The sequence below is a fragment of the Lycium barbarum genome, chromosome 8, assembly GCF_019175385.1.
Source record: "Lycium barbarum isolate Lr01 chromosome 8, ASM1917538v2, whole genome shotgun sequence".
Taxonomy (NCBI): domain Eukaryota; kingdom Viridiplantae; phylum Streptophyta; class Magnoliopsida; order Solanales; family Solanaceae; genus Lycium; species Lycium barbarum.
Window position 1 is genome coordinate 74,314,457 of NC_083344.1, and position 26,963 is coordinate 74,341,419.

General features: G+C 39.9%; 2 protein-coding genes across 2 annotated transcripts; both read left to right on the forward strand.

Annotated features, from left to right (window-relative positions):
• Nucleotides 1–22,301: 22,301 nt before the first annotated feature.
• Nucleotides 22,302–23,165, forward strand: LOC132607879 (uncharacterized). Its single transcript, XM_060321956.1, has 2 exons — nt 22,302–22,874; nt 22,935–23,165. Exons 1-2 carry the CDS (start codon nt 22,302–22,304, stop codon nt 23,163–23,165), a joined length of 804 nt encoding a protein of 267 aa, XP_060177939.1.
• A 66-nt stretch (nt 23,166–23,231) lies between these two features.
• LOC132607880 (uncharacterized) lies at nt 23,232–26,039 on the forward strand. Its single transcript, XM_060321957.1, has 6 exons — nt 23,232–23,975; nt 24,069–24,219; nt 24,599–24,843; nt 24,954–25,082; nt 25,293–25,421; nt 25,788–26,039. Exons 1-6 carry the CDS (start codon nt 23,232–23,234, stop codon nt 26,037–26,039), a joined length of 1,650 nt encoding a protein of 549 aa, XP_060177940.1.
• The last annotated feature ends 924 nt before the right edge of the window (nt 26,040–26,963 follow it).

Consider the following 26,963-nt stretch of genomic DNA (forward strand, 5'->3'; position numbering starts at 1 on the left):
CTATTCTCAATCCTTAACATATTCATATCAATTCTATAACATTAAAGGGGCAAAATTCTTACCTTTTCTTGAAAACCCGACTTGTCGTAAACGTAGTCCTTGTGCCAAACTAATTATACCCCATTGAAGAGGGCCTTGAGTACTTCACAACTATGTAGAGATTAGGATCTTTGGACTACAAACAAGGCTTGGAGAATGTTTTCTTTCTCTTCCCTTTAGCTTCGGCCGAACCCTCTTTTGTGGTGTTCTTGAATTTGTATTTGCTCTTTGATAATTCTAAGTGTGGAATGATGATATATATCCATTAGGAGTCATGTGCATAGCACATGACATTAAAATAATGGGTTTGGGCCTTGGCTAGGGCTGGCCACCCTCACAAATCTTGGGCCTCAATTTATGTTATATTTTTCTTGGCCCAATCATAAAACGTCCCGTTTTGTAATTCCCGAAACTAATTTCCGAAATTGCAAATTTACCCTCGGCCTTTCCCGATGTCTTAACATTAAAGATTCCATAACCAACATAGTCATATTCTCTAAAATCAAATTATTTCCTTATAACACACAAATCATAATTATTTCTCGATTTCCAATTATACGAAAACACGGGACATAACAGTATGCTTCTAGACAATTACGGAAACATGAGCAGAATTATCCTACCCATGACTTAGAATTGGTCGCGGTGGTCCATGCTTTAAAGATATGGAGACACTACTTATATGATGTCCACGTGGATATTTATACAGATGATAAGAGTCTCCAGTACATCTTCAAGCAGAAAGAGTTGAATTTGCGGCAACGACGATGGCTAGAGTTGCTAAAAGACTATGATGTTGAAATCCTGTACCACCCCGGAAAGGCAAATGTTGTGGCTGATACTCTTAGCCGTAGGTCGATGGGAAGTCTAAGTGATGTACGACTAGAAAAGAAAGAGATGGCCCGTGATCTTCAGCAGTTAGCTAGCCTTGGAGTCCGAGTGGTGGACTCAGGTAGCAGCGAAGCTACTATTCAGAATTCAGCAGTTTCATCGTTAGTAGCGGAAGTAAAAGAGCGACAATATGAGGATCCCATGCTAATGCAGTGCAGAGATACACTCCCTCAGAAGGAGGAGTCATCATTTGACATTTGGGAAGACGGAGTTCTCCGATGTCGAGACAGGTTATGTGTTCCCGATGTGGCAGGTCTACGCCATCAGATTTTGAGAGAAGCTCATTGTTCCCGTTACTCCGTTCACCCCGGAGCGACGAAAAAGTATCATGATCTTAAGACTATATATTGGTGGAATGGGATGAAGAAAGACGTAGCGGAATTCGTGGCTCAGTGTCCTAATTGCCAACAAGTGAAGATAGAACACCAAAAGTCGGGTGGCTTATTGCAAGCTATAGAAATCCCAACTTGGAAGTGGGAAGTGATTAGTATGGATTTCATTACAGGGTTACCCCGTTCTCGACGTAAATATGATTCCATATGGTTGATCGTGGATAGACTCACTAAATCAGCTCATTTCTTACCGGTCAGGACGACCTATGTGGCTGAATATTACGCAAAGCTTTATCTTAAAGAGATAGTGAGACTCCACGGTGTTCCAGTATCTATCATCTCCGATAGAGGAACTCAGTTTACAGCCAAGTTTTGGAGATCGTTCCAAGAGGGTCTAGGGACCCAAGTGCGCCTTAGCACGGCATTTCACCCCTAGACTGATGGGCAAGTTGAACGTACTATTCAGACTCTCGAAGATATGTTACGGGTATGTATGATAGATTTTGGAGGAAATTGGGATGACCATTTGCCACTCATTGAGTTTGCTTAAAATAACAGTTACCATTCTAGCATTCAAATGGCACCGTATGAAGCTCTATATGGGCGAAAGTGTAGATCCCCAATTGGGTGGTTTGAAACCGGAGAAGCCAAGTTGATAGGGCCAGATTTGGTCCAGCAAGCAATAGAGAAAGTCAAGCTTATAAAAGATCGATTGTTAGCGGCTCAAAGTCGCCAGAAGTCCTATGCAGATAATCGTCGAAGAGACTTAGAGTTCCAAGTTAAGGATTGGGTATTCTTGAAAGTGTCACCAATGAAAGGCGTTATGAGATTTGGCAAAAAGGGGAAGCTCAGTCCCCGGTATATCGGACCCTATGAGATTATACGCAAAATAGGCAAAGTGGCCTATGAGCTAGATCTACCTCCAGATTTAGAGTCAGTCCATCCAGTATTTCATGTCTCGATGCTTCGGAAGTGTGTTGGAGATCCTACGAGGATCGTCCCAGTGAATGATATTCAAGTGACAGAAAAGTTAACTTATGATGAAATACCCATTGCCATATTAGATAGGCGAGTACGGAGGCTTAGAAACAAAGAAGTGGCATCAATTAAAGTTCTGTAGAGAAATGACAATCGAGAGGAAATGACATGGGAAGCAGAAGAGAATATGCAATCCAAATACCCACATTTATTTCAGCCTTTGGAAGAAGTCCAAGATGAGACGTCAAAATCATAAGGTATGCATGTTTTCCCTTTTATACATTCAGGTCGTGTGTGGCCAAATTTCTAGTGTTGTTGTATTGTTGCCCTGTGAGGCATTGTTATTGTGGGCTGCTGTGACAGGGTGGTAGTGCCACATTACAGAGGAAGCTCTGGCGAAATTTTTATGGAATTCCCCAAGCTTTTAACATTCGAGGACGAATGTTCCTAAGGGGGGTAGAATGTTACACCTCGGAAAATTTCCCGTTGGTACGCAAGTAAATGAACTAATGATGTGTGCGAGGAGTGCGAGTGTATAATGTTTCATGGGAAATGTATGTGAAGGGATGTGGGTGATTAGAATGAAAAGTCGAGAAATGAGAAAAATTGAAAGTTGGCAAAACTGCCCAGTGGTCGTATATTGCAAAATACGGACCGTAAAGTGCAATACGGTCCGTAAACTGGCAGTCGTAAACTGCCATGCAAAAGCTTCAGCTTTCTGCCAGTGGTCGTAAAGTACAAATACGGACCGTAAACTGGTATACGGTCCGTAAACTGCCAGGTCGTAAACTGGCATGCCAAACTTCAACTTTCTGCCAGCTGAGGAAGAGGTATAATACGACCTGGTGGACGGACCGTAAAGTGATTTACGGCCCGTAAACCATGGTCGTAAATCACCATGCATGCAGGCCAAAGTCTCTAGTCCTGCTTAAGCTTAAATACGACCACGAGGGACGGTCCGTAAAGTGAAATACGGACCGTAAACCTCCATGGACGACCACTGTTCACCCAGCACAGATTTTCCAATTCATTAAATATGAGGATCAAGACTTATTTTATTTCATTACAACATTACACCACTTCTCTCTAAAACTTCTCTCTACATTTATTATATGAGTTTTCAAGGATTATAAGCCATCAATAACATTAAGACAAGTGAATCAAGGATAAGGGAATCATCAAGGATCATCCAAGTCAAGAAATCCAAATGGAGAAAAACTAGGGTTTTGCTCAAAGAGAAGTATTATCAACCAAAGCTTGTTCCTACAACTTCTAAGGTAAGATTCATGATTTTTACATGATGTTTAAGGTATTGGAGAATTAAAATACATGGATTGTAGAAAATATGGTCAACTAGGTCATGAATGATGAATAGTGACATTTTGAGAAATAGTTTAAATTGAGTTATGAATGTTGTTGTGTTGTGATTTGAATGTGTTATAAATGGTATTAAGATCATGAACTAGACACCTTAGACGAATGGACGAAGTTGGGTGTTATGACCATGAATGTGGGTGAATTAGAGGCAAATTGAGGAATCTAGATAATATGGATAATGTCAATGACTAATGACCATTGTTATGATATTAATGAAGGTATAAACGCTAGCATTGGAAGGAAACGTGCAAGTGTAGAATAGTCTGACGAAAAGGTATGTAAGGCTAACCCTTCTTTCATAAGGCATGGTTCTTGGCCAAACTCCTAATTCCTCTTTATGAGTATGTTGTCTTCACATGGTTGACATTTCGAGCTCATAAGCTCACGACCCTTGATATGTACTGTAATTATACTATGTTCCTCTTATGATGAGTAAGTCTATAATGTAGATGTAACGATAATGATGAGGATAGTAATGATGATGAGAGTAACATCAGATTAGAGATGCTTACGAGCTATGATATATGTATATGTATGCCTATGAAAGGCTATGATAAGACCCCGAGCTTATGATGTCGGGTAAGACTATATGTATATGACTATGTATAAAGTATGTATACGATTACGAAACGCGCGCACACCTCTGCAGATGGTATGGATAACCCTGACGCCTTGGTAGGGCCAGGTATGTATGATCTTGAGCCTTGGTTGGCCAAGTATGTATGACACACCGATCCTACGAGGTTGGGTATGCTATGTAAATACTATGTAGATGATATGACCATGTATATAATATGAATATGAGTGTGATAAGACTTAGTAAGGGCATGTATACGAATATGAACACAAAGTGGTATGGCTATGATTATGGGATACGAACGACGATGTATGCAATAAGCGACATGATGATGATGATATTACTGTCTCCCCTCCTATGCTATTTCATATGATATCTATTATGCTTCTATATTGATGTTGATCATGCTTTACATACTCAGTACATTCTTCGTACTGACGTCCTTTTATTTGTGGACGCTGCGTCATGCCCGCAGGTGCACAGGGAGACAGACTTGATCCATAGCTACTTATTCAGAGATTGCATAGCAGAGCTCCATTTCTTTCGGAGCCGTAGCTTTTGGGTACTTATTATTTTGTGTATATAATTATGGGCATAGCGGGGTCCTGTCCCGCTCATACGATATGTCATACTCTTAGAGGCTCGTAGTCATGTGTATGTGGGTAGAGATGTTCGGCCATGTCGGCCCATGTTTTGTATATCTTTTGTTGGCCTCGTCGGCCTTGTACTTACGATGTGGCACAGATGCCTATGATATGTTAAATGACGATGGTCGTCTAATGGGATCAATATGATTAACGATAAGGAAAGCACGAATTGACTTATGGTTCACCTAGATGTTATGTTATGTACGATAAGGGGGTGCTCGGGTGGGGTAGCACCGAGTGCTCGTCGCGGCCCCCTAGCCGGGTCGTGACATAATGTGAGAAATAAGATGACTTAGTCATCTTTAAACCTTGTCCATTAAGCTTTCATGTGGGCTTAAGCCCACTATCATTTGGACGGCCAACATGGCCCAAATGACTCAAGCCCATTTTTTTTTTGTTCTATTTTGCACTTCATGAAAAATAAATTTTTCCGAATTCTAAATTTACCCTTCGTCTTCCTCCATATTTCCACGAGTCATGTTGCGAATTTCCCTTTATACCCTTGACCTTTCTCAACATTCCCACTTCCAAATTCTTCATAAACAACTCATATGCCAAACAAAAATAAAAATGAGGCCTTGTTTGTCATCTTTCCGCGATTATCTTGAGTTATCCGATTGCACAAAATGCGGGATATAACACTTGTGTAGCCTTTCCTGTTATTGTTGGCATACCCATGTTGGTACTTGTGACACTGATATGGTTGGCGTACCCATGTTGGTACTTGTGACACTGATATTGTTGGTGTGCCCATGTTGGTACTTGTGACACTGCAATATTATTGGCGTACCCATGTTGGTATTTGTGACATTGATATGTTGTTGGCGTGCCCATGTTGGTACTTGTGATATTGATCAGATTATTGATGTTGACACATGCATTGCACGCATTCTCATCCATTCACGATACACTGTTAATACCTTAATGATACTTGATGAAACACTGTAATGAGCTGGGATCTATTTTTGCTTGAGTGACGTGAGAGTCCAATATACGATGTTCATTCCGGAGTCGTGAATTGAGTAAGTTGATACTTGATGAAATGCTGTGATGAGCTGGGCTCGGTTTTTACTTGAGTGACGTGAGATTTCGATATCCGATGTTCGTTCCGGAATCCTGGATTGAGTGAGTACATGGACTCCACAGGACCCCAGGGTGGTGCTGGAGAGAAACCTCCGGTGGGCAAAGATCCGGGGTCTGGTCTGTCTGTTAGGCAATGATCCGGGACGAGTGACACTTAAACTTCGTGAATCACCTTTGGTTGTACTACCAAGACCTCGATACTTCCGTCCGGAGTACATGTGTACACAGTATTGCCTTGCATTCATACATTATTGCATTGCATTGCATTGCATCGTAGCTTATATTTAGATGATTTGGTGTTTTACTTGTGATGTTGATTTCGAATTGTACATATTGAGACTTGACATATTTGGGTTTTGATTCTCTACTTAGGCGATGACATGTACTTGGTTCCGATTATGTTTGACTTATACTTGTTGATTTATTTGCCTATCTTGCTTTATTGTCTAAATTATGTTAGCCATACTTAGTCGGCCGACGATACCTACCAGTACTGTGGTTTTATACTAACCTGCACTTGCTGCATTGACTGCTTCCACCTCTCGTGGCTGATAGTCGCCATCAGCATAGCATCGAGTTTCTAGGGTGAACGCAAGTCGTTCGCTGCCTTGAAGACTCCTCTTATTATTATGTCTTACTTTCTACTCTGCGACATAGACATATTGATGTATTATTATATTCCAGACTTGTATAATTTCACTTAGATGCTCTTGTATGGCTTAGACCAGACCCTGGGGGTATTTTTCTTATTTTCGGACTATTTCTATTTACATATTATTGTGAGACTTACGTAATTATTCTTTTCTTGATTGATTTATCTAATTATGTCTTTACTTACCATTGGGTTGAGGGTTCGCTTACCGAGGAGGGAAAGGTAAGTGCCCTCACGACTTAGTCGAAATGGGTCGTTACATTACCTCCTCCACACGGTCAAGAATCTCAAATGGACCAATGAACCTTGGACTGAGCTTTCCCATCTTCCCACACCTCATCACACCTTTCGCGGGTGAGACCTTCAACAGAACCTGCTCCTGAATCATGAACTCTAGATCTCAGACCTTACGGTCTGCATACTCCTTCTGCCTGCTCTGACCCGCTAAAAGCTTATCATGAATCAGCTCAACCTTATCCAACGACACTCTTAAAAGATCGGTAACCCCCGGCCTCACCTCAAAGGCTTCAAACCATCCAATAGGAGATCGACATCTCCTCCTGTAAAGAGCCTCAAACGGAGCCATATCGATGCTCGAATGTTAATTATTGTTGTACGCGAACTCTTCCAAAGGTAAGGCTAGTCCCAATGACCACCAAAGTCGATCTTACATGCTCGGAGCATATCCTAAAAAACCTAAATCGTTCGCTCAGACTGACCATCCGTCTGAGGGTGGAAAGCTTTACTGAGATCCAATCGAGTACCCAACTCGGCCTGTAAAGTCCTCCAGAAACGGGACGTAAACTGAGTGCCTCTATCAGATATAATGGAGATGGGGACCCCATGCAAATGAGCAATCTCATGAATATAGATCTGGGCTAACTTCTAAGCAGTGTAGGTAACCTGAACTGGGATGAAATGAGCAGACTTAGTCAATCGATCAACAATAACCCAAACTTAATCAAACTTGGCCAGGGTCTTTGAAAGACCCACAATGAAATCCATGGCAATCCGCTCCCACTTCTACTCGAGAATGGGCATCCTCTGAAGTACACCACCAGGGTGCTGGTGCTCATACTTGACTTGCTGACAATTCGCACACGTAGCAACAAAATATGCAATATCTCTCTTCATCCGACCCCACTAGTATTGGTGTCTCAAATCACGATACATCTTGGTAGCACCAGGATTAATAGAGTATCTGGAACTGTGGGACTCTTCCAAAATCGTCCTAATCAAATCATCAACACAAGGAACGCAAACACCTTTCTTGATCCTCAAGACTCCCTCACTATCAATCATGGCCTCCTTGGCCTCACCAATCAAGACCTTATCACGAATCTTGCACAACCCTGCATCCTCCAACTGCTTTGCCTTAATCTTACCCAGAAGCGATGATCTCGCCTCAACACAAGCCAACACTCTACTCAAATCTAAAATATCAAGCCTCACAAAATTATTAGCCACAGTCTGAACCTCTATGGCTAAGGGACGCTTCGAAGCGATCAATCGAGCCAAACTGCCCATACTCACTGACTTCCTACTTAAGGCATCTGCTACCACGTTTGCCTTGCTCGAATGATATAAGATGGTACTGTCATAATTCTTAAGCAACTCCATCCATCTTTGCTGCCTAGAATTGAGATCCCTCTGAGTAAACACATACTGAAGGGTACGATGGTCGGTGAATACCTCACAATGGACACGGCAGAGATAGTCTCTCCAAATTTTCAAAGCAAATACCACTGTGGCCAACTCTAAATTGTGGGTAGGGTAGCTCTTCTCATGAATCTTCAGCTACCTGGAAGCTTAGGCAATAACCTTATTTTCCTGCATCAACACGGCACCCAACCCAGAACGAGAAGCATCACAATATACCATAAAATCCTTTCCCTCCACGGGCAATGCTAGAATCAGAGGTGTAGTCAATAAAATCTTGAGCTTTTGAAAGCTCTCCTTACACTCGTTGGTCCACTGAAAAGGTACTTCTTTCTGAGTCAATCGGGTCAAATGCGAAGTAATGGAAGCCAACTCCTTCACGAATTGACGGTAGTAACTGGCCAAACCCATTAAGATACGAATCTCTATCACTGAAGTGGTCCTTGCCCAATCTCTCACGGCCTCAATCTTCTTAGGATCAACCATTATCCGATCCTTTTATACCTCATGACCTAAGAAGGATACAGACTCAAGCCAAAACTCACACTTGGAGAACTTGGCATACAACTCCCTGTCTCTCAACAAACTAAGAACAATCCTCAAGTGTTTCATGTGGTCCTCCCTACTTATCTAGTAGACCAATATATCATCAATGAACACAATCACAAAGAAACCAAGTATGGCTTAAAAATGTCATTCATCAAGTCCCCATGAAAGCAGCTGGGGCATTGGTAAGCTCAAATGACATGACAAGAAACTCATAATGCCCATACCAAGTCCTGAAGGCTATCTTAGGAATATCTTCGGCTTAGATCTTCAACAGGTGATAACCGGACCTTAAGTCAATCTTGGAAAATACAGAAGCCCTGAAGCTGTTCAAATAGATCATCAATACGAGTAATAGGGTACTTATTCCGAACGGTGGCTTTGTTCAACTGGCAGTAATCAATGCATATCCGCATAGTCCCATCCTTCTTCTTCACAAAAAGCATAGGAGCGCCCCAATGGGGGACGCTCGGTTCAATGAATCCCTTGCTAAAAAGATCCTAAAGCTTCTCTTTCAACTCTCTCAACTCAGCTAGTGCCGTCCGATATGTCGAAATAGAAATAGGGTGAGTCCCTGGCTCCAAGTCAGTACAGAAATCAATATCACGGTCGGGTGGCATACCCGGCAAGTCCGTGGGAAACACCTCCGTGAACTCACATACCACGAGGACCGACTCAAGCGATGGAACGTCAACAATGGTATCAAGAATATAGGCCATATAAGCCAAACAACCTCTATCTTCCTTGGGGAGAGACTGGGAGTACCCTTCCACTCAAGTCTAGACATACCCGGCATAGCTAAAGTGATTGTCTTGCCATGACAGTCCAGATTCACATGGTAAGGAGACAGCCAACTCATACCCAGAATAATATCAAAATCTACCATATCAAGAATCACCAAGTCTATCCACGTACTATACCCCATAAAAGTGATCGTCCAACACCGGTAGACTCTATCTACCACTACCAAGTCTCCAACCGAAGTAGATACATGAATAGGAGTATCAAGCAAATCACAAATCATATCGAGACCCTTAGAGAAGTATGTGGACGCATAAGAAAATATAGAACCCGGGTCGAACAAAACAATAGCTGACCGGTGACAGACTGAGATATTACTTGTAATAACTGCATCGGAACCCTCAGCCTCTGATCTACCCGAAAATGGATAGCAATAAACCTTTCCGCCACTAGCCTGCGAACCCCGACGATCACCTTGGCCTGAATGAGCCCCGTGCCTACCGGCAAGATGGCCACCTGTGCCTGAATGACATCCGCCTCTACTAGGCTGGGTGTCGCCTTTATCGGATGTGTGGCCACCACGTCTAGTCTGAGCACGATCCCTATCATAAGATCCTCTTCCTCCTCTAGGTAATTAAACTGGAGCCCTAAGGGTCTGGTACTAAGCACTCGAACCACTCTACCTAGGTCTAGGACAAAACCTCTTAACCTGCCCCAACTCTCCACATTCGTAGCACACCGGGCCCAACCTAGGCCACTGAACAAAAAGAGAAGAACCAAAATAGCCACCATGATTAGAAGGTCTTGAGTATGAACCCTCTAGCTGACTTTAAGAATAATGACCGAGCCCTGATGGCCCTCCAATGAAAACCTGCATAGCTGACTAGATAGGACGACCCGAATAAACTTGGGAACTCTGCCTATACTGACCCTGTCCTCTAGAAAATGTACCACTGAAACCACCACCCTTGCAGTACTTCTTATCAACATATTTTGCATAGATGTCCTTGTCTCACACCCTCAACCGTGGTGACGTGATCCACCACATCCTGAAATAAAGCTCCTGAGGCTACTAGCTGAAGGGTTGGCAACTTCAAAAGCAGTGCTCAATCCCTTCAAAAACCTCCAAACTCTCTCCTCCTCAGCAGGCAATAGCTGAAGAGCATAACGGGACAAAGAATGAAAACGGGCCTCATATGCGGCAACTGAAGAACTCCCCTGCTCAATATTGCTAAACTCGTCACTTCTCTTATCCCTCAGAGTACGTGGAACGTACTTCTCCAAAAAGACTGAATAAAACTGAGTCCAAGTCAACGGAGGCAACCCAGCTGGTATACACTCCACATAAGCCCTCTACCATAACTTGGCGTCACCCAAAAACTGAAAAGTCACAAACTCAACATCATGTCTCTTGACCACCCCCATCTTGTAGATCCTCTCATGACAATCAATAATGAACTCGTAAGCATCCTCAGACTCTGTGCCATAGAAGACGAGAGGCTTCATCTCAGGGAACCTCCAAAATAGATCATGATCCTCATCAGTCATCACCGGGCTAGCCACTGGTCTAGGAAAAATCTCCGGGCCTGGAGCCTCATCCAAACATAGAGCCACAGCTACAGCATGCTGCGCTCCTGGAGCACGGACTCTGTCAGGAATCTAGTCAGCTAATCTCACACCCTGGCCATCTGGAATAACAGGTAAAACACCTACCTCAGTCAATCCATTCAGCAGGTTCAGCACACGGACTATAACATCTGATAACAGTGGAGTAGCTATAATAACTGGCTGAGCTGGGGCCAATATAAACTCTTCCCCCTCATCTAGAGCTGTCGAAGGTGCGGGGGAAATTGATCTAGTACTAGCCTGACCAGTCGCAGGAACCCCTCCTGGCTGGTGTTGCTCCCCGACATCTACGGCATCCACGACATATAACCTGGCCTCTACCTTGAGCTGCGGCCCCGGCGGCTGGCTCGGGTACCTCATCAACGGCTGCCCTAGCACGAGTCCTCACCATCTGTGAAATAATAGAATGAAAAGTTCAGATACCAATTTGAATCATCCAGATAGAAATTGGAATCAAGTAGCACGAAGGAAAGAAAGATTTGAATTTTCCTATTATCCCATAGCCTCTCGAAGATAAGTACAGACGTCTCCGTACCGATCTGCAAGACTCTACTAGACATGTCCTTGTATAATGAGATCGAAAAATCTAGGGCTATGATACTAACTTTGTCACGACTCAATCCATCGTGATAGCACCCACACTAACCCTCTTAGTGGGCGAACCATCCCCTTAACCAATTAATTAACCAATTTACACTTAAAGAACAACAAAAACAATAATAACAAGTCTAAGTCATGCCATAAATAAAAGAAAGTGTGGAATACTACTTATTACAACCCCAAAATCCGAAAGTAATCGTACAAGGACTCTAATCATAATACTGTCTAAGAAGTACATAAATGTCTGAAAATAACATAAATGTCTAGAATTGAAATAGACATTGTTACACCCCATATCTTCGGAGAGCACTTATCAAATTTGAAACATAAGTACATTGAGTTAGGGTTAAGCAAAACCACTTTGGAATATAAGGAGCAAGCATTATCAAGTATATTTAATGAGTGAAAGATGTATATAAGGTATACCGGAAGGTTTTATAAGGAAATGAGTGGAAGAAATGGAGTAGTACAATTTTGGAGAAAGGATGGGTAATGTTTTGTGTAAACATTTTGTTCCAACTTGGGGGACGAATATCTCTTACTATATGAAGTGTTTTGAAGTGAAACAAAAGCCAAAAATGAATCTCGTCGAGTCTAGTTTCCAACGCAACAAACCTCTCATCGATAGGACATCCAAGTAGAGAATTATGGACGTCACAAGTTCGGCTGATAGAGCAGAAACGCGTGCTACAGTACTCCTACAGTAACTGCTACAGTGAATCCGACCCGAATTTGACCCTTATATAAAGGGTAATAACCCCCTTTTTTTCATCAGATTTTCCTAGAAAACTCCAGAAATTAGAAGAGAGAAAGTGAGGGAATCAAAAGTGAGCAATTTTCAAGTAGCAGAGTAGTGGTTTAGGTCCGGGTAACGCATGGTTGTGATTCTAGTATTATTTTGCGGTGGATTTTAGCGTGGATATTGAGGATATTTCTTTCTTAACAAGAAAAAAGGTATGAATCTTTCTCTTTTGGTATTATTTAAGGCTTATTTACGGAGATAAAGTTGTTAAATAATTGTATAGTAAGTTGGTTAGTTATGCAAGTTGGAAAACCGCGTGTGGGCTGTTTTATGGCACATGTTGGTGTTGAAAGTGATGTTGCTAATGTTGGTATTGATGTTGTTGTTGTTGGTTTCTGAATTGGGGTTTCGAGCTAGGCATATAAATAGGGGAGATGCTGCCCGATTTTCGGTAGAATATAGAGTTGTTTGACTTGAAAGCTTAGTATAAGTATGCTATGATAGGCCTAATCATAGTATGAATGGTCTTATATGTAGACTTGCGGTCTCGGACGGATAAGCGTAGGTAGTTGGAGGCTGAACAGGTATCTTAAGGCTCGTCCCTTTCTTTCAAAGGCATGATTTCTATGTTAAGATTCTATCAATGTTTCCATAACCGCCTCATTTTCAAAAGCTAGAAGTTTATGACTCTTAATGATTCTTATGATGTTAAATGAAAAATGTTCTATGATGATTGTGACGATGATGATGATTCTCTTCTAGAAACTCCAAAGCTATGATTTGAGAGCATTATGTGATTATTGAGCCACGCCATGAATCCCTTGATCTTACTTATTGTTGATGGTCTCACCTCATGCTACTCATTCCTTCGAGGTGAGATATAGCAAAGATAATGATTCTATTTTCAATGTTATCTAAGTTCATGATTCTTGAGACTTCCATGACATTATCGGTTTCATCTTACGATGGTTGACTCTTCAAGGAATGATATAGTGACAATGGTAATGCTAATGATGATGTTAATTTCATTTATGTATTTTTATGTGTATGTATGTATGTATGCATTGCATCCCACTGATCAGTTGGGTAAGATAACACCGCGCCTACATAGCCGGGTAAAATAACACCGAGCCTACATGGCCGGGTAAGGTAATGTTATAGCCCGTACATTGTGCGTTTGGATATTTCAAGGTCGTCGTGGAAAGTTAAGGGCGAGACCATTTTCAAAACTTATTATTGTATACAAGTCGATTATGAATATTATTTATGAATATTGGTAGTATGGAGAGATTGAGAAAGGTTAAGGATAAGAAGAGAAATTCACAAAAAGGAGTCGTGGAAATAATGTGGAAGGCTAGGGGCGGAATGGCAATATTGAGGAAAGTCAAGGAGCAAATGGGAATTTTATAAAAGGAGTTCATGAAGGTTCCAAAAAGGGCATATTGGCCATGTGATGGAAATCTATGGACCAAAGTGTACATGGAAAGACAATGAGTCATCTTTTAATTCTTTAAGAAAAATTCAAGAAAAAGAGAAGAATTCTCTAGGAAATGAAGAAAGGAGCATGTGGCCATTTAATAAGTAATGGGGGCTATTTGTAAATTTTAAAAAGTTAGGGGCCAAAGCTTCTTAAGAAGACATTAGTAATCTTCTTTTAATTTTAAGAAAAAGCAAGAATTTTCTAGAGAGGGGCATGTGCCCCTCACATGCTTGGAGGTATATATATATATATATATATATATGAGTCTACCCTCCAATTCAAGACAAGGAAAACAAGAACAAACAAAAAAAAAGATGAAGAGAGTGAGATAAGGAGGGTTTCGGCCAAGGCTTAACAAAATTAGGCCATGGAAGTTGTGTTCCAAAAATTTATTTCTTCATGCAATCCTACTAATTTGAAGGCCCTCTTTAACATGGTATAGTTGTTGAAACAAAAATCTTCCTCTTTCTTGCAAGATGACAACCTTGGCTAAGTTGAGTAATTGAAGAGAAAAGGTAAGAATCCAATCTTCTTATATTTATTATGGATGGTTGTGCATGTTGTGATACGTAGAAGTGAATGGAACTCATGAAATATGCATATGCATGGTGTTGGCCGAATAGAGTAGTAGTGGTGTAGAAATGATAAATTAATTTTATTAAGTAATTTGATTGTTGTGTTGTGAATTCCATGATGTAAAATGGATGAAAAACATGAAGTCATGGATGTTGTATAGTGGTCGTGTGCATGGTGTGTGTGGCCGTGTGTGTGTTGTTGCATGTAAGGATGATGAACCAATTTTATCTAGTATCTTGATTGTTGTCGTAGTGTATAGAAAAGATGGAAAAATTCATGGAAATATGTATGTAATGTTGTGGCCGAGAATGGTGATATTTTGTAAGCTATGGTGAATTGGTGTCATGTGATGTTCTAGTTGATGTCGTTGTGGATTTCATGAGGCGAAATGAGAATTAAATGGTTAGAAGTGAAGTTGTTATTGTTCTTGTGGAAATTGGAAAATGTTGGACAAAGAAGTATGTTGATTGAATCATTTTGAAAGATACGTGAATTGAATATTAAAGTGTTGCTAGAAAAATTGTTGGTATTGTTGATAGTTTGGCCGGGTTGAATTCCCGGATTGTTGTCGATTAAGAATTTGGCCAAGTTAGATTTTGGGGAATGGTGTATTTACAGGGGAAATGCTGCCGAAATTTCGGCAGACAAAGTGTTACTTTATGAATCAACTTTTAAATGCTTTAACTAAGGTTTGGTAAATGTGACCTAATTGTAGATTTTGGCGAATTTGGAACGTGAATTTGGAGAAGCGTAAGGAGCGGAAAAAGGTATGTAAGGCTTCACCATGGATCCCGGATTTTATTTATTGTTCCGGTTGACCTATTTTGAAATAGAACCTAAAGGAAACCTTTGATCCTTATGCCGCTTATCTAATGACAAGTAATGTAGCTATTCTAATGAGAATAATCCTACGATGATAATGATAATGACGATGTAAGGAAGAGAATATGTCTATGATGAGAACGACGAGAACGATTGCATGCCTAAAAGTCTTAAGTGAAGGATTCAATATGAATACAAGAATAATGGACTAGTTCTTGAGTCCAACCCTATTCCTTTGTCATGACTCTATTTTTCTAAAGACTCTAAAGTACATGAAATAATGTTTTATAGGCTTTACGATCTTGTCCCATGTTTTCCCTTAATGCTATTTTTCATTGATAGTCTCGCCTCATCATATTAGTTCCTTCAAGGTGAGGCATAACGATCATGATTATTTCATAATGTAATCGGAGGCTACCGACCATACGTCACTCCGACGTGGACATGGTTTTCTTGGGCTCTCAAGCGTGTTGTATGCATGTTATAAGTATATGTATATGATAAAAGATCCAGAGCGCTATAGACGCTGATATATGTACATGATACACGTCTATGTATATGATAAAAGAGCCAGAGCGCCATAGACGCTGATATATATACATGATGTATGCATATGTATACGGGGAAGATGGGAATGAGGCCAGAGCGTTATATACGCATATCCACCTAACCAGTTGGCATTATATGACATGACATCATCCCGGACGCGGGATGCCCGGACGCGGGATGTACATATTTATGGTTAAATGGATCGGCTGCCGACGCCTCGGCAATATGACATGTTCTATTTTTATATATATGAGCAAGAAATGTTTTTTTTAAAAGAAGGCTAAGCATGCATGGTATCCGCCCTCAGCGGCCCTCATATGTACAGGTTACGCTTTTATCCTATGATATGTTCTATGTTTCCATGCAGTTATTGTTCATACGCATATTTCTTGCTAAGTTACTAATCTTGCCTTACATATTCAGTACATTACTCGTACTGACCCCTCATCTTCGGGGGCTGCGTTCATGCCACGCAGGTACACCCAAAGGATGCGAAGTTAGCATAGAAGATGTTCCAGCAGAGTCGGTAGGCTTCATTTGTCCTGGAGTGCTACCAAGTCAGAGTATATGTGCTATGACGCTATGTTCGAGGTTAGAGACTTTGCAGACAGAGTCGTGGGTATAGAGTGTCAGCTTGTAGACGGCTTCGCCTGTCGATATGTTATTATGTTTCATATCACGGGTCCCATATGATGGTAGACTTTACTTATGAAAAAAAATTTGAGAGCTCACTATGTATTTTATTCTTAATTGATTCAAGAGTTTATATGTGTAATAAGAGTCAGTGGGTTCGCTCGGCTCCGGATATGGGGTCGGGTGCCCATCACACCCTAGTAAGGTCGGGTGTGACAGGTAACACCGAGCCTACATGGCCGGACAAGATAATACCGTGCCTTAATGGCCGGGCAAGATGCTATATCTATTACCGTGCCCTAATGGCCGAGCAAGATGCTATATATATATATTACCGTGCCTTAATGGCCGGGTAAGATGCTATATATATGTATATATATTACCGCGCCTTAACGGCCGGACAAGATATTATATATGGCTATATACGGAAAAGTTCTTTTTTTAAAAAGCTAAGCGTGCACGACATTCGCCTTAAAAAGGCATTCTTCAGAGACACAAGCTAATCTCTTTTATATTACGTTGTCTTCATACTTTCATTATGTTATTATTTATGCCTTACATACTCGGTACATTGCTTGTACTGATGTGGACGCTGCGTTTATGCCCGCAGGTGTAGATAGACGAGACGAGGATCTTTCATCGTAGGCTTCCTTCAGGTACTGGTCTCGAGTGGTGGCTCCACTTCTTCCTGGAGCATGGCCAAGTCTGAGTCTATATATATATGAATTGCGTTAAGGGTACGTCGGGGGCCCTGTCCCGACTTGTATACCTCAGTCATGTTCATAGAGGCTTTGCAGACAGTTCATGTGTACAGCATAGTCATAGTGTGACAGTAGTAATGTCGACATCATGGGTCTATTGTACATATACTTATGCATGATATTATGTTCATACTTAGCCTCTTGATCTTACTGTTGCAATTCGAGACATAGAGGTTATCAATACAACACATAGGTAACCCAGCTCAATGACAGTATGAATCAATCAAACTAGCTCAATCAATATAAAGAGTCTATGTCACCCTTTCCTTCCCAATATAACACATACAGCTCATGATTCAATGCGTAAAGTAACGACGACAAGCCCACATAATCAGAAGTCATACAAACCTAGGTAATATCCAACTAGACTTCATGACTGAAAGCCTAATCATGCTTTCTCCTATCAATTCTCCTATGTATACAATCGACTAATCAAAGTCTAACTTAAGTAAACCGTAACCTACCTAGTAGCCGAGCAGGAGCCACAGACAATCACACTTTTGCCTTGCCCTTTTGTTGTGCCTCCAAATACTCAAAGTCTAATCATATTTGAATTATATATTAAAAATCATGAAGAACACCACCCATATTACTATACTCATCATTTGGGTCAAATTGAACTATGGAGAAAGGGGGAAATGGGTCCACAAAGGTAAAATGGTCGTTTCGAAAGTGAAATATATAATTCCATGATCTAGGAGTCCAATCCTACTAAAAAATTGCTAAAATAACTCAAGAATATGATAATTTGGAGATTCAAGTGAAAATCCCAATTTGGGTATGAACACTAGTTTTTCAACCTTCAAATTAATCAACACAAATGGAAGATTCAAGCATATTAGTTATGAAATCATCAAATTCTATGAATAGATTCATCAAATCCACCAACAATTTCCCTTTTAGAAAGATTAGAACTCATTTCAAGATTTTATCATCAAACCCCACTTTCTCTCTAAGATTCTAAGGGATTTCTAGCATGGGTTCAAGCTTAGGAAGATTAAATCAATGAATACTAGGTTAGGAGACTTACCACAATGAAGATTCATCCAAGAGCTCCTCAATTCGCCCCAAATATGCTTAGAAAGTGATGAATGAAATGATAGGGGCTTTAAGGGTTTTACCTTACCTTTAATGATTCTGGAAATCCCGCAACTCCGCTGCTGCGATCGCTAGTGCGCTACAGTAGGCTTGCGCTAGCAAGACCTCACTCGCTGCAACGCATCTGCTACAGCAGATATCTGTCCGATGTAACGCCCAATCCCAACATCGATCTCCCGTTATAGCGGCCAAGACCCAGCCATAGCAGTCCCTCTATGGCGGTCCTGGTGCTGCTACAGCAGATACCAAACACTAGAAAATCCTGGTTTTTCACTGTCTCAATCCCGAAATCCGACAATCACCCGAGACCTCACAGATACAAACCAAACATGCATACATATATAAAAACACGCTACGGACTCACTTGAGGTCTCGGAATTCCCAACAGAGGTCTATTTAACCGGGTCAACACACAATGGCCAATGACCAAATTTCCAACCAAGTACCCGAAACACAACCAAGCACCTCGAGAACTAAACCATCCACCCCACCAAGTCATATTCGACCCTCTGGACCTCACAAAATTGACGAAAACCCAAAAAAATGGTCCGTTTACCCAAAATTGAATTATTGGTCAAATATTTCACTTAAGGATTCTAAATCCTTCAGTTTTCACTTGAACCACTTAATAGTCTCGGAAATTGGTCAACAAGGGTAGAATGGTTTCGTTACATGACCCATTTCTTTGTTGCAGTTTGTCTTGTCTTTGGAGTGACTATAGCTTTACTCTTTCTTCTTATTTTACTCTCAGTTGTATCAGTCTCCTCTGCTGATTCAGTAAAGGACACTGAAGCAAGCTTAGTAGCCCTTGTTCTTGAAGCAGTGCTTCTTCTGCTTTCCTACAATGCCTTTTTCAGTTCTTCCTCAGCCTTTCTCTTTTGTCTCCTAGTGTGTGGGGTTCTGCATACTGTTGAAGGAACCTTGTTTCTCTGTTACCTCATTTTTAGGCCTTAGAACAGGCTCACAGATGCCTTTCTAAGCATGGATATGACCGTCTTAACCACAAATATTGACCGTCTTCACCACAAACTCGGTATTAAGCACATCATCATCGTCATTATTTCCTTTCTCAGCACCTACCTTGTTTGAATCCGGTTGGGATATCAATTCTATCAGAATGTCCTTTCCTTTTGTTAGACCAGGTTTAAAAACTTGTTTCATAGGCACCTGGGTTACAACTATCGGTGATTCTTCTTAAGCATCAACTGAGGGTTCAAGATTTTAATTTGTTTCAGTTGTCCTTACATCACCCTCACCCAATCTTTCTAGTACTTTAACAACTACTTTGTTTTTTACATATTTTACAGTTTCCATCAGCTCATTCAACACATTTTTCCATTCACCAATACCAGCAAAATAGCGTAGCGAACCCCTAAAAAATTTGGACGATAAAAAAAAAAGCTCTCAACGTAAACCCTAGCTCCATACAAAACCCTAACTTTTAAACCATTACCGCCGGCAGTATGGCCGTCGTGGCCACTAGTCAGTCATCTCAGATAGCCGGCCAGACCTCTACATCTATTCCTACACCTACTATAACCATGAAAGACTCCCATAATGAACCTATAATACCTATGATGGATTATAGACATATACTTCAGCCACAAAACCCTAATCCCATGCAAGATGGTACGTCAAAACTTTATGTTAAAATGGTGGAATATCGCAATGGTGTTCCAGTATTGCGATGGACTAAGAAGGAGGTGGATCAGATGGAGCAATTGGAAGATTTGAAGCATGCAGTTGTTGGAAAATTTTCATATGGATGGCCATCATTGGAGGAACTAAGATCTATCAACCCTGTTCAATGTGGGATGAAAGGGAAGTGCACCATTGGCTTGTTTCGTGATAGACATGTGCTTGTTAGACTTTCGACAAAGGAGGACTTTGTTACTCTTTGTTCAAAAGGTGTGTATTACTTACAATATAGAGATGTATATTCGTACCAAATGAGACCTTTGATATATGATTCTAAGTTTAAAGTTGATCAAGAAACATCAAAGGTTATTTCCTAGATCTCCTTTCCATACTTGCCGCCTACTTTCTTTGTCAAGGAGGCATTATTTTCACTTGCATCTGCTGTTGGTATTCCTCTTTATGTGGATCTTGCCACTATTAATCGCACAAGACCAGGTGGTGCAAGAGTCAAAGTGCTTATGGACTTATAGGCAGATCTATCTAATTTTGTTAATATGGATATTGAAGATGAGGATTCTAAGGAGGTTAGAGTTGAAAAAGTGAAGATACAATATGATTATCTTCCAAAATATTTTAAAGAATGTAAGTTACAAGGGCATAATGAGGCTGAATGCAGGAGACTTCATCCAGAACTAGCACTATTTGATGAGAACAATGAGAAGGATGCTGAGCATATAGTGAATGAGATTGAGAAAGTGGAAAATGATTCTATTAAGAAAGGGGAGGCTATTGTGATAGATGAGGTCAAACATGATGAGGTAGAAAATGGAAAATTACTTGATGCACATCATCAAAGGAATCATTTTTTTCAGAATAGGAGGAGATTTAATGCTAGGAGATTGGCCAGCGGGAAATTACTTGGTGATCCTGGGAATTGGAATGTTGTTAAAGATAATAGGGATTTCTCGAGTGCCAAGCAGGATAACTCAGATTCAAAGTTGTCACAAATCACCCCAACTGAGATTAAAGATACAAATATGAGAGTCCAAAACAAGTTTAAGGTGTTACAAAACCAGAATAATGGAGATGATCTCGATGTAGAAGTCGTAAATAACAATGCAGATGATGGCCAGGAGCAGGTGTTAATTATTCCTGAAGATCAAAGAAGTCTTGGTGATTAGAAATAACATTTATTGGTAATGAAGGATGATTCAGAACTGATAGCAAATGTTAAAGTGAAGAACAAGTTGGAGAATTCACAAGATCAAATGATCACAACTGATTATGATAAAATTGCAGAAGTGGAGCTTATCAGTGTTGAAGGGCATGAAGATATAACTCAGTCTCTTCAGATGTTGGTTCAAGGAAAAGACATGCAATCTGATGATCTGGAGGCTCAGCCAAAAATTGTAACTGATACTTTGAAAGTTATAGATGATCATGCTGATTCAGCTCAATGTGAACAAAAAGAGATAGAGTAAGATAAGGTGCTGGATAAGAATGAGGATGTTGTCATTGGATCAGATATGATTCCTGATAACAACAATGCTGATAGCACAAAAGAGTGCTTAACTAATTTCTGTATATCTGATAACATACTTGAGTATGATAGCAAAATGCAATCTACTTTAGAGTTGGAACAGGTCACTCAACTGTTATCAACAAATGTAAGCATGAATAATGAGAGTAGTGGTGATATGAACATACAGGTTTATGAAGATAGGGTGACTGAAGAGATTTCTAATGAGGAGGTAGATAATTCTAGTTGTAACTTGCAGTTGGTTGGCTATTATCCTGAAAAAGTTGCAGATGCAGAACAAAGGAATTTAGCTTTGGCCATTATTCCTGATGTCAAGGATGTTTAGCCTCTAAGTGTTGTTCTAAGGATATCTCCTAATAAGGCTTTGCATGATGTAGTTTCTCATAAGCTACAGGATGAAAAAGATAAGTTGACTTTGGCCAAAAATAAGATAGAAGATGCTGATGGTGCTGCTATTGATATGAATCTTCATCAGATGTGTATAGAAGCAGGATTATCTCCAAAATCACAAAGCAAAGGGCCAAGAAAAGGAAGAACGCAAACTTCTTCTAATGTTCCACATACAGTGAGGTACTCAACAAGGAATAACTCTAAGAAATCTCTTAAATGATTTTTAAATCCTTATTTTGGAACATAAGATCAGTGAAGTTACAACAAGCATTTCATAGAGTTCAAATGTTAAATAAGCATCACAAGTTCTTTTTGGTGGCTCTGATGGAACCTTTTCAGCATCATACACAGATTCAGAATTATAGAAGGAGACTTGGAATGCCTTATGCTAATTTCAACTGTAATGGTAAAATTTGGTGTTTTGTGCAACACAATATAGATGTTGAGGTTCTTTTGGATACTGAACAATCCAATACTGTAAAGCTGAAGTTTCAAGAATTGAATAGAGATATGGTGGTTACAATGGTCTATGCTAAATGTTCAGAAGTGGAGAGATTGCAGTTATGGAATAATTTATACTTCTTGGCTAGTAACATGACATCTCCTTGGCTGATTGGTGGAGATTTCAATGTTATATTGAATGAAGAAGAAAAAATAGGAGGTTTACCAATATTGCCACAAGAATATGAACATTTTGCCTTTTGTCTGAATTCTTATGAGTTGCATGAGATGCCTTTCAAAGGGAGTCCTTTCACTTGGTGGAATGGTAGGGCTGCCAATGACTGCATTTTTAAGAGATTGGATAGGATTGTGCATAATGATACATTTCAGAATTGGTTTGGACAGCTAGAAGTGGAACATTTGTCAAGGACTGGTTCTGATCATGCACCATTACTTGTATCTTGTGGAGATGAAGTGGAGAATTTTATCAAACCATTCAGATTTCTCAAATTCTAGGTGGAGCATGATACTTTTCTTGACTTTATTAAGCAGCAATGGGAAGCAGACTTATCTCATTTTCTGTCCTTTAAACTCAAGATGAAGAAACTGAAAGTTGCTTTAAGTACATGGAGTAAGGCTACTTTTGGGGACATTTTTAAACAACTAGTCATCAGAAAGGATATAGTTAACATTAAAGAGCATTTGTTTGAGGAGAACCCATCTGAAGAAAATAGAATGGTCATGTAAAGGGCCCAAGCAAAACTTAAACTGTATCTTCACTATGAGGAAGAATTCTGGAGGCAAAAATTTGGGATGGACTGTTTCTCAGAAGGTGATAAAAATACAAGATATTTCCGTAGTCTGGTAAAAGGAAGAAGGAAAAGAATCCAGATTAAGAGGATTAAAGATGCTACTGGAAATTGGCTAGAGGATGCTGATAGAGTTGCTGGTGAAGCTGTAAATTTTTTTCATAAGACATTTACTCAGGAGGAGGTTAGTGAAGATTCTCCAATTCTTAATCATATTCCTGAACTAATTACAGAGGAGGATAATAGGCTACTTGCTGAACAACCTACTATGGAGGAAGTACAGAAGGCAGTGTTTCAATTAAATGGGGACAGTACCTGTGGCCCTGATGGCTTTTCTGGGATCTTTTATCAGAAGTGTTGGGAGGTGATCAAGGCTGATGTATTTAGTGTTGTTAAAGCTTTCTTTGAAGGACAGACTCTTCCCAAGTCAATCACTCACACTAATCTAGTTTTGCTGCCAAAGAAGAATGTTGTTGAGTCTTTCTCTGATATGAGACCTATAAGTCATAACAACTTTATCAATAAGTTCATATCAAGAGTAGTTCATGATAGAGTGGACAAGTTACTCACAAGGGTGATTTCTCCAAATCAGTCAGGTTTTGTTAAGAGCTGGAATATAATTGAGAATGTATTATTTACACAAGAAATTGTAACTGATATAAGGAAGAGAGGAAAACCATCAAATGTTGTGATTAAGTTGGATATGACAAAAGCATATGACAGGGTCTCATGGTTATATCTCTGTAAGGTGATGAAGAAGATGGGATTCTCTGGAGTTTTCATTGATCTTATATGGAGGCTGTTGGCAAATAATTAGTATTCTGTACTTCTAAATGGTCAGGCACGTGGTTTCTTTCACTCTACAAGGGGTGTCAAGCAAGGGGATCCAGTCTCTCCTGCTCTTTTCATTATAGCTGCAGAAGATCTTTCAAGAGCATTAAACTCTTTGTTTGATCAGCCTGGTTTTGTTGGTTATGGGATGCCAAAGTGGAGTGCTGAGCTGAATCATCTGGATACTCTCTAGGAATATGAGAAAATATTTGGACAGCTGATAAACAAGAGGAAAAGTTCTTTTTATATGTTCAGTAAAGTTTCAGATGAGTTAAGTCAGCAGGTTGCAGCAGTAACAGGATTTGTGAGAGGGCAATTTCCTTTTACATATCTTGGAGTACCAATTACTCATGCCAAGAAAAGGAAAGTGGATTATACTGAGTTATTGAAGAAAGTCAAAGACAAGTTGCAAACTTGGAAAGGCAAGTTACTGTCTTATGGGGGAAAAGCAGTGTTGATTACAAGTGTCCTTCAACGTATTCCAATTCATGTTCTATTTGCTATAAGGCCTCCTAAATGTGTTATAAAAGAACTACACAGGATCCTTACAAGGTTCTGTTGGAATAATAAGGAGGAAGGAAGATGCAGACATTGGTCATCTTGGCTTAATATGTGCCTTCCTAAACATGAAGGAGGTTTGGGTTTCAGGTCTATTTATGACATGTCCAAAGCCTTATGTGCTACACTCTGGTGGAAGTTTAGAACCACTAGTTCTCTTTGGGCAAATTTCATGTGGAACAAATACTATAAGAAGCAAATTCCTCAAGTGGTTTAATGGAAGGGAGGTTCTCAAGTCTGGAAGATGATGTTGGAAGCAAGGGAAAGTATTGAGCAGGAAATCTGGTGGGAGCCAAAGATTGGAAGTTCAAACATCTGGTTTGACAATTGGACTAAGTTAGGTGCTCTCAGCTATGTGGTTCCCCAATCCTGGCAAATCAATGATCATGCTGAAGATGTTTCTGAGCTTATTTCAAATGGAAGATGGGATATCAACAAACTCATGCAGCTGTTTCCTGAAGATATAGTGCAGCATATAATACAGGAAATTGATATTAAATATGCATCAAATGAATGGGACAGACCTTGGTGGATGATGACAAGTACAGGAAGGTTTACAGTAAGTAGTGCATGGGAGCTGTTGAGACAAAAGGCTAATGTAACAGTACTATTTCAGAATATGTGGATCAAAGGTGTGCCTTTTAAAATTTCATTCTTCATGTGGAGATTGTGGAAGTTTAAAGTGCCAATTGATGAAGTGGTGGCAAGTATTGGCATTCCTATAGTTTCAAAGTGTTGTTGCTGCCATACTGCTCAGATTGAGACCATCAACCATCTGTTTCTGTGGGGAGATTTGGCTACTAAGGTATGGGGATTCTTTAATATAGGGGCTGGATTGAGCATGAATTGTATTCAGATGAAACATACCATAAGAAGTTGGTGGGAAGCAAAATGCCATTTCAAACTGAAGACAATATACAAAGCAGTTCCTGCTTTCATTGTGTGGCAAATATGGAAGTGGAGAAACAATAGGCTACATGGTTGTAATATGAATCTGAATAGAGTGATATATGACATAAATCTGAACATTTATATGTTATGTAAATTTCAGTTTCTTGGGCTAAATATTCCAACTAGATGGCATCAGATTATTCAATTCTTTGAAGGATATAAACCAACTGTTATCTGCATAATTATTAAATGGATGAGACCTGCATCTTGATTCTACAAGTGTAATACTGATGGAGCTGCTAAAGGAAATCCAAGGCCAAGTTCTACTGCTTTTTGTATCAGAAATGAAGAAGGAGATTTGGTGCATGCAGTTGCTAAAATTCTGATAGATGGATCAAATATTGTTGCTAAGGCTGAGGCTATTAGAATGGGTCTGATGTACTGTGTGGAAAAGGAACTGTTTCCATTGATTAAAGAGACTGATTCCATGACCATGAAGATGATTATAAATGGTGAATGGAAGATCCCTTAGAGCATCTCAATGTTGGTGGATGATATCAAAAGGATGATGGAAGATCAAAGAGTGACTGTGGAGCATATACATAGAGAAGGAAATGGACTTGCAGATTTTTTAACTAACTTTGTTTTTGATTTTGCAGGTGCAGTTCAGTTTCATAATTTTCAGGAATTACCAAGTCAAGCTAAGAAGATTCTGAATTTGGAAAAAATAGGAATCCTAACTTGAGATTAAGAACTCTTCAAGACAAAGCACCAGATTAGTCTTTGATACCAGAACTTTAAACCATTGCTGAGTACAGTTTTTCAACAGATTGTGAGTTATTGCAGCATATGTATTAGGGTGGTATCAGTGTGCTTGTCATGCTCATTCCTTAATATAAATGTTGTGATGCTCATGATCTAAGTAGTAGATTGTACTGGTTATGGATCAAGCAACATAGTGACCTGGTTTTCATGCAGAAGGTGATATACACAACAATATACAACTACTTTCAAGCTTGCCTGAAGAATGATTCAGATGACTTGAAGCTTTCCACCTGTGAGACTTTGAGGTATGATAGAAGTTATCAAGCCAAAGCTCTTGGATTCTAGTTGGTGTAATCTGTTCATGTCTACTTCTACTGGTCATAAGCCACTAGATTTACTGTGTTTTCTTTCATTTTAGGATCAATCTTGTTGGATTGATATTTTCTTATTTTCTGTTCTTTGTTTTTAGCTGGATCAATCTCTTCTGGATTGATGTGTATATATTTTCTTTATTAATAAAATTCCACCTTTATGGTGGCCTTTAGTAAAACAAAAACCAATACCAGCAAAACTTACTCTATCTTTAGTATCGGTTACCCATCAGGTGAGACTGCTTCAGCTATGGATTTTCCCAAGTTTTCCCCCTTACTTTGTGCTTCATCGATTTCTTTATCTACTTTGTCCTTTTCAA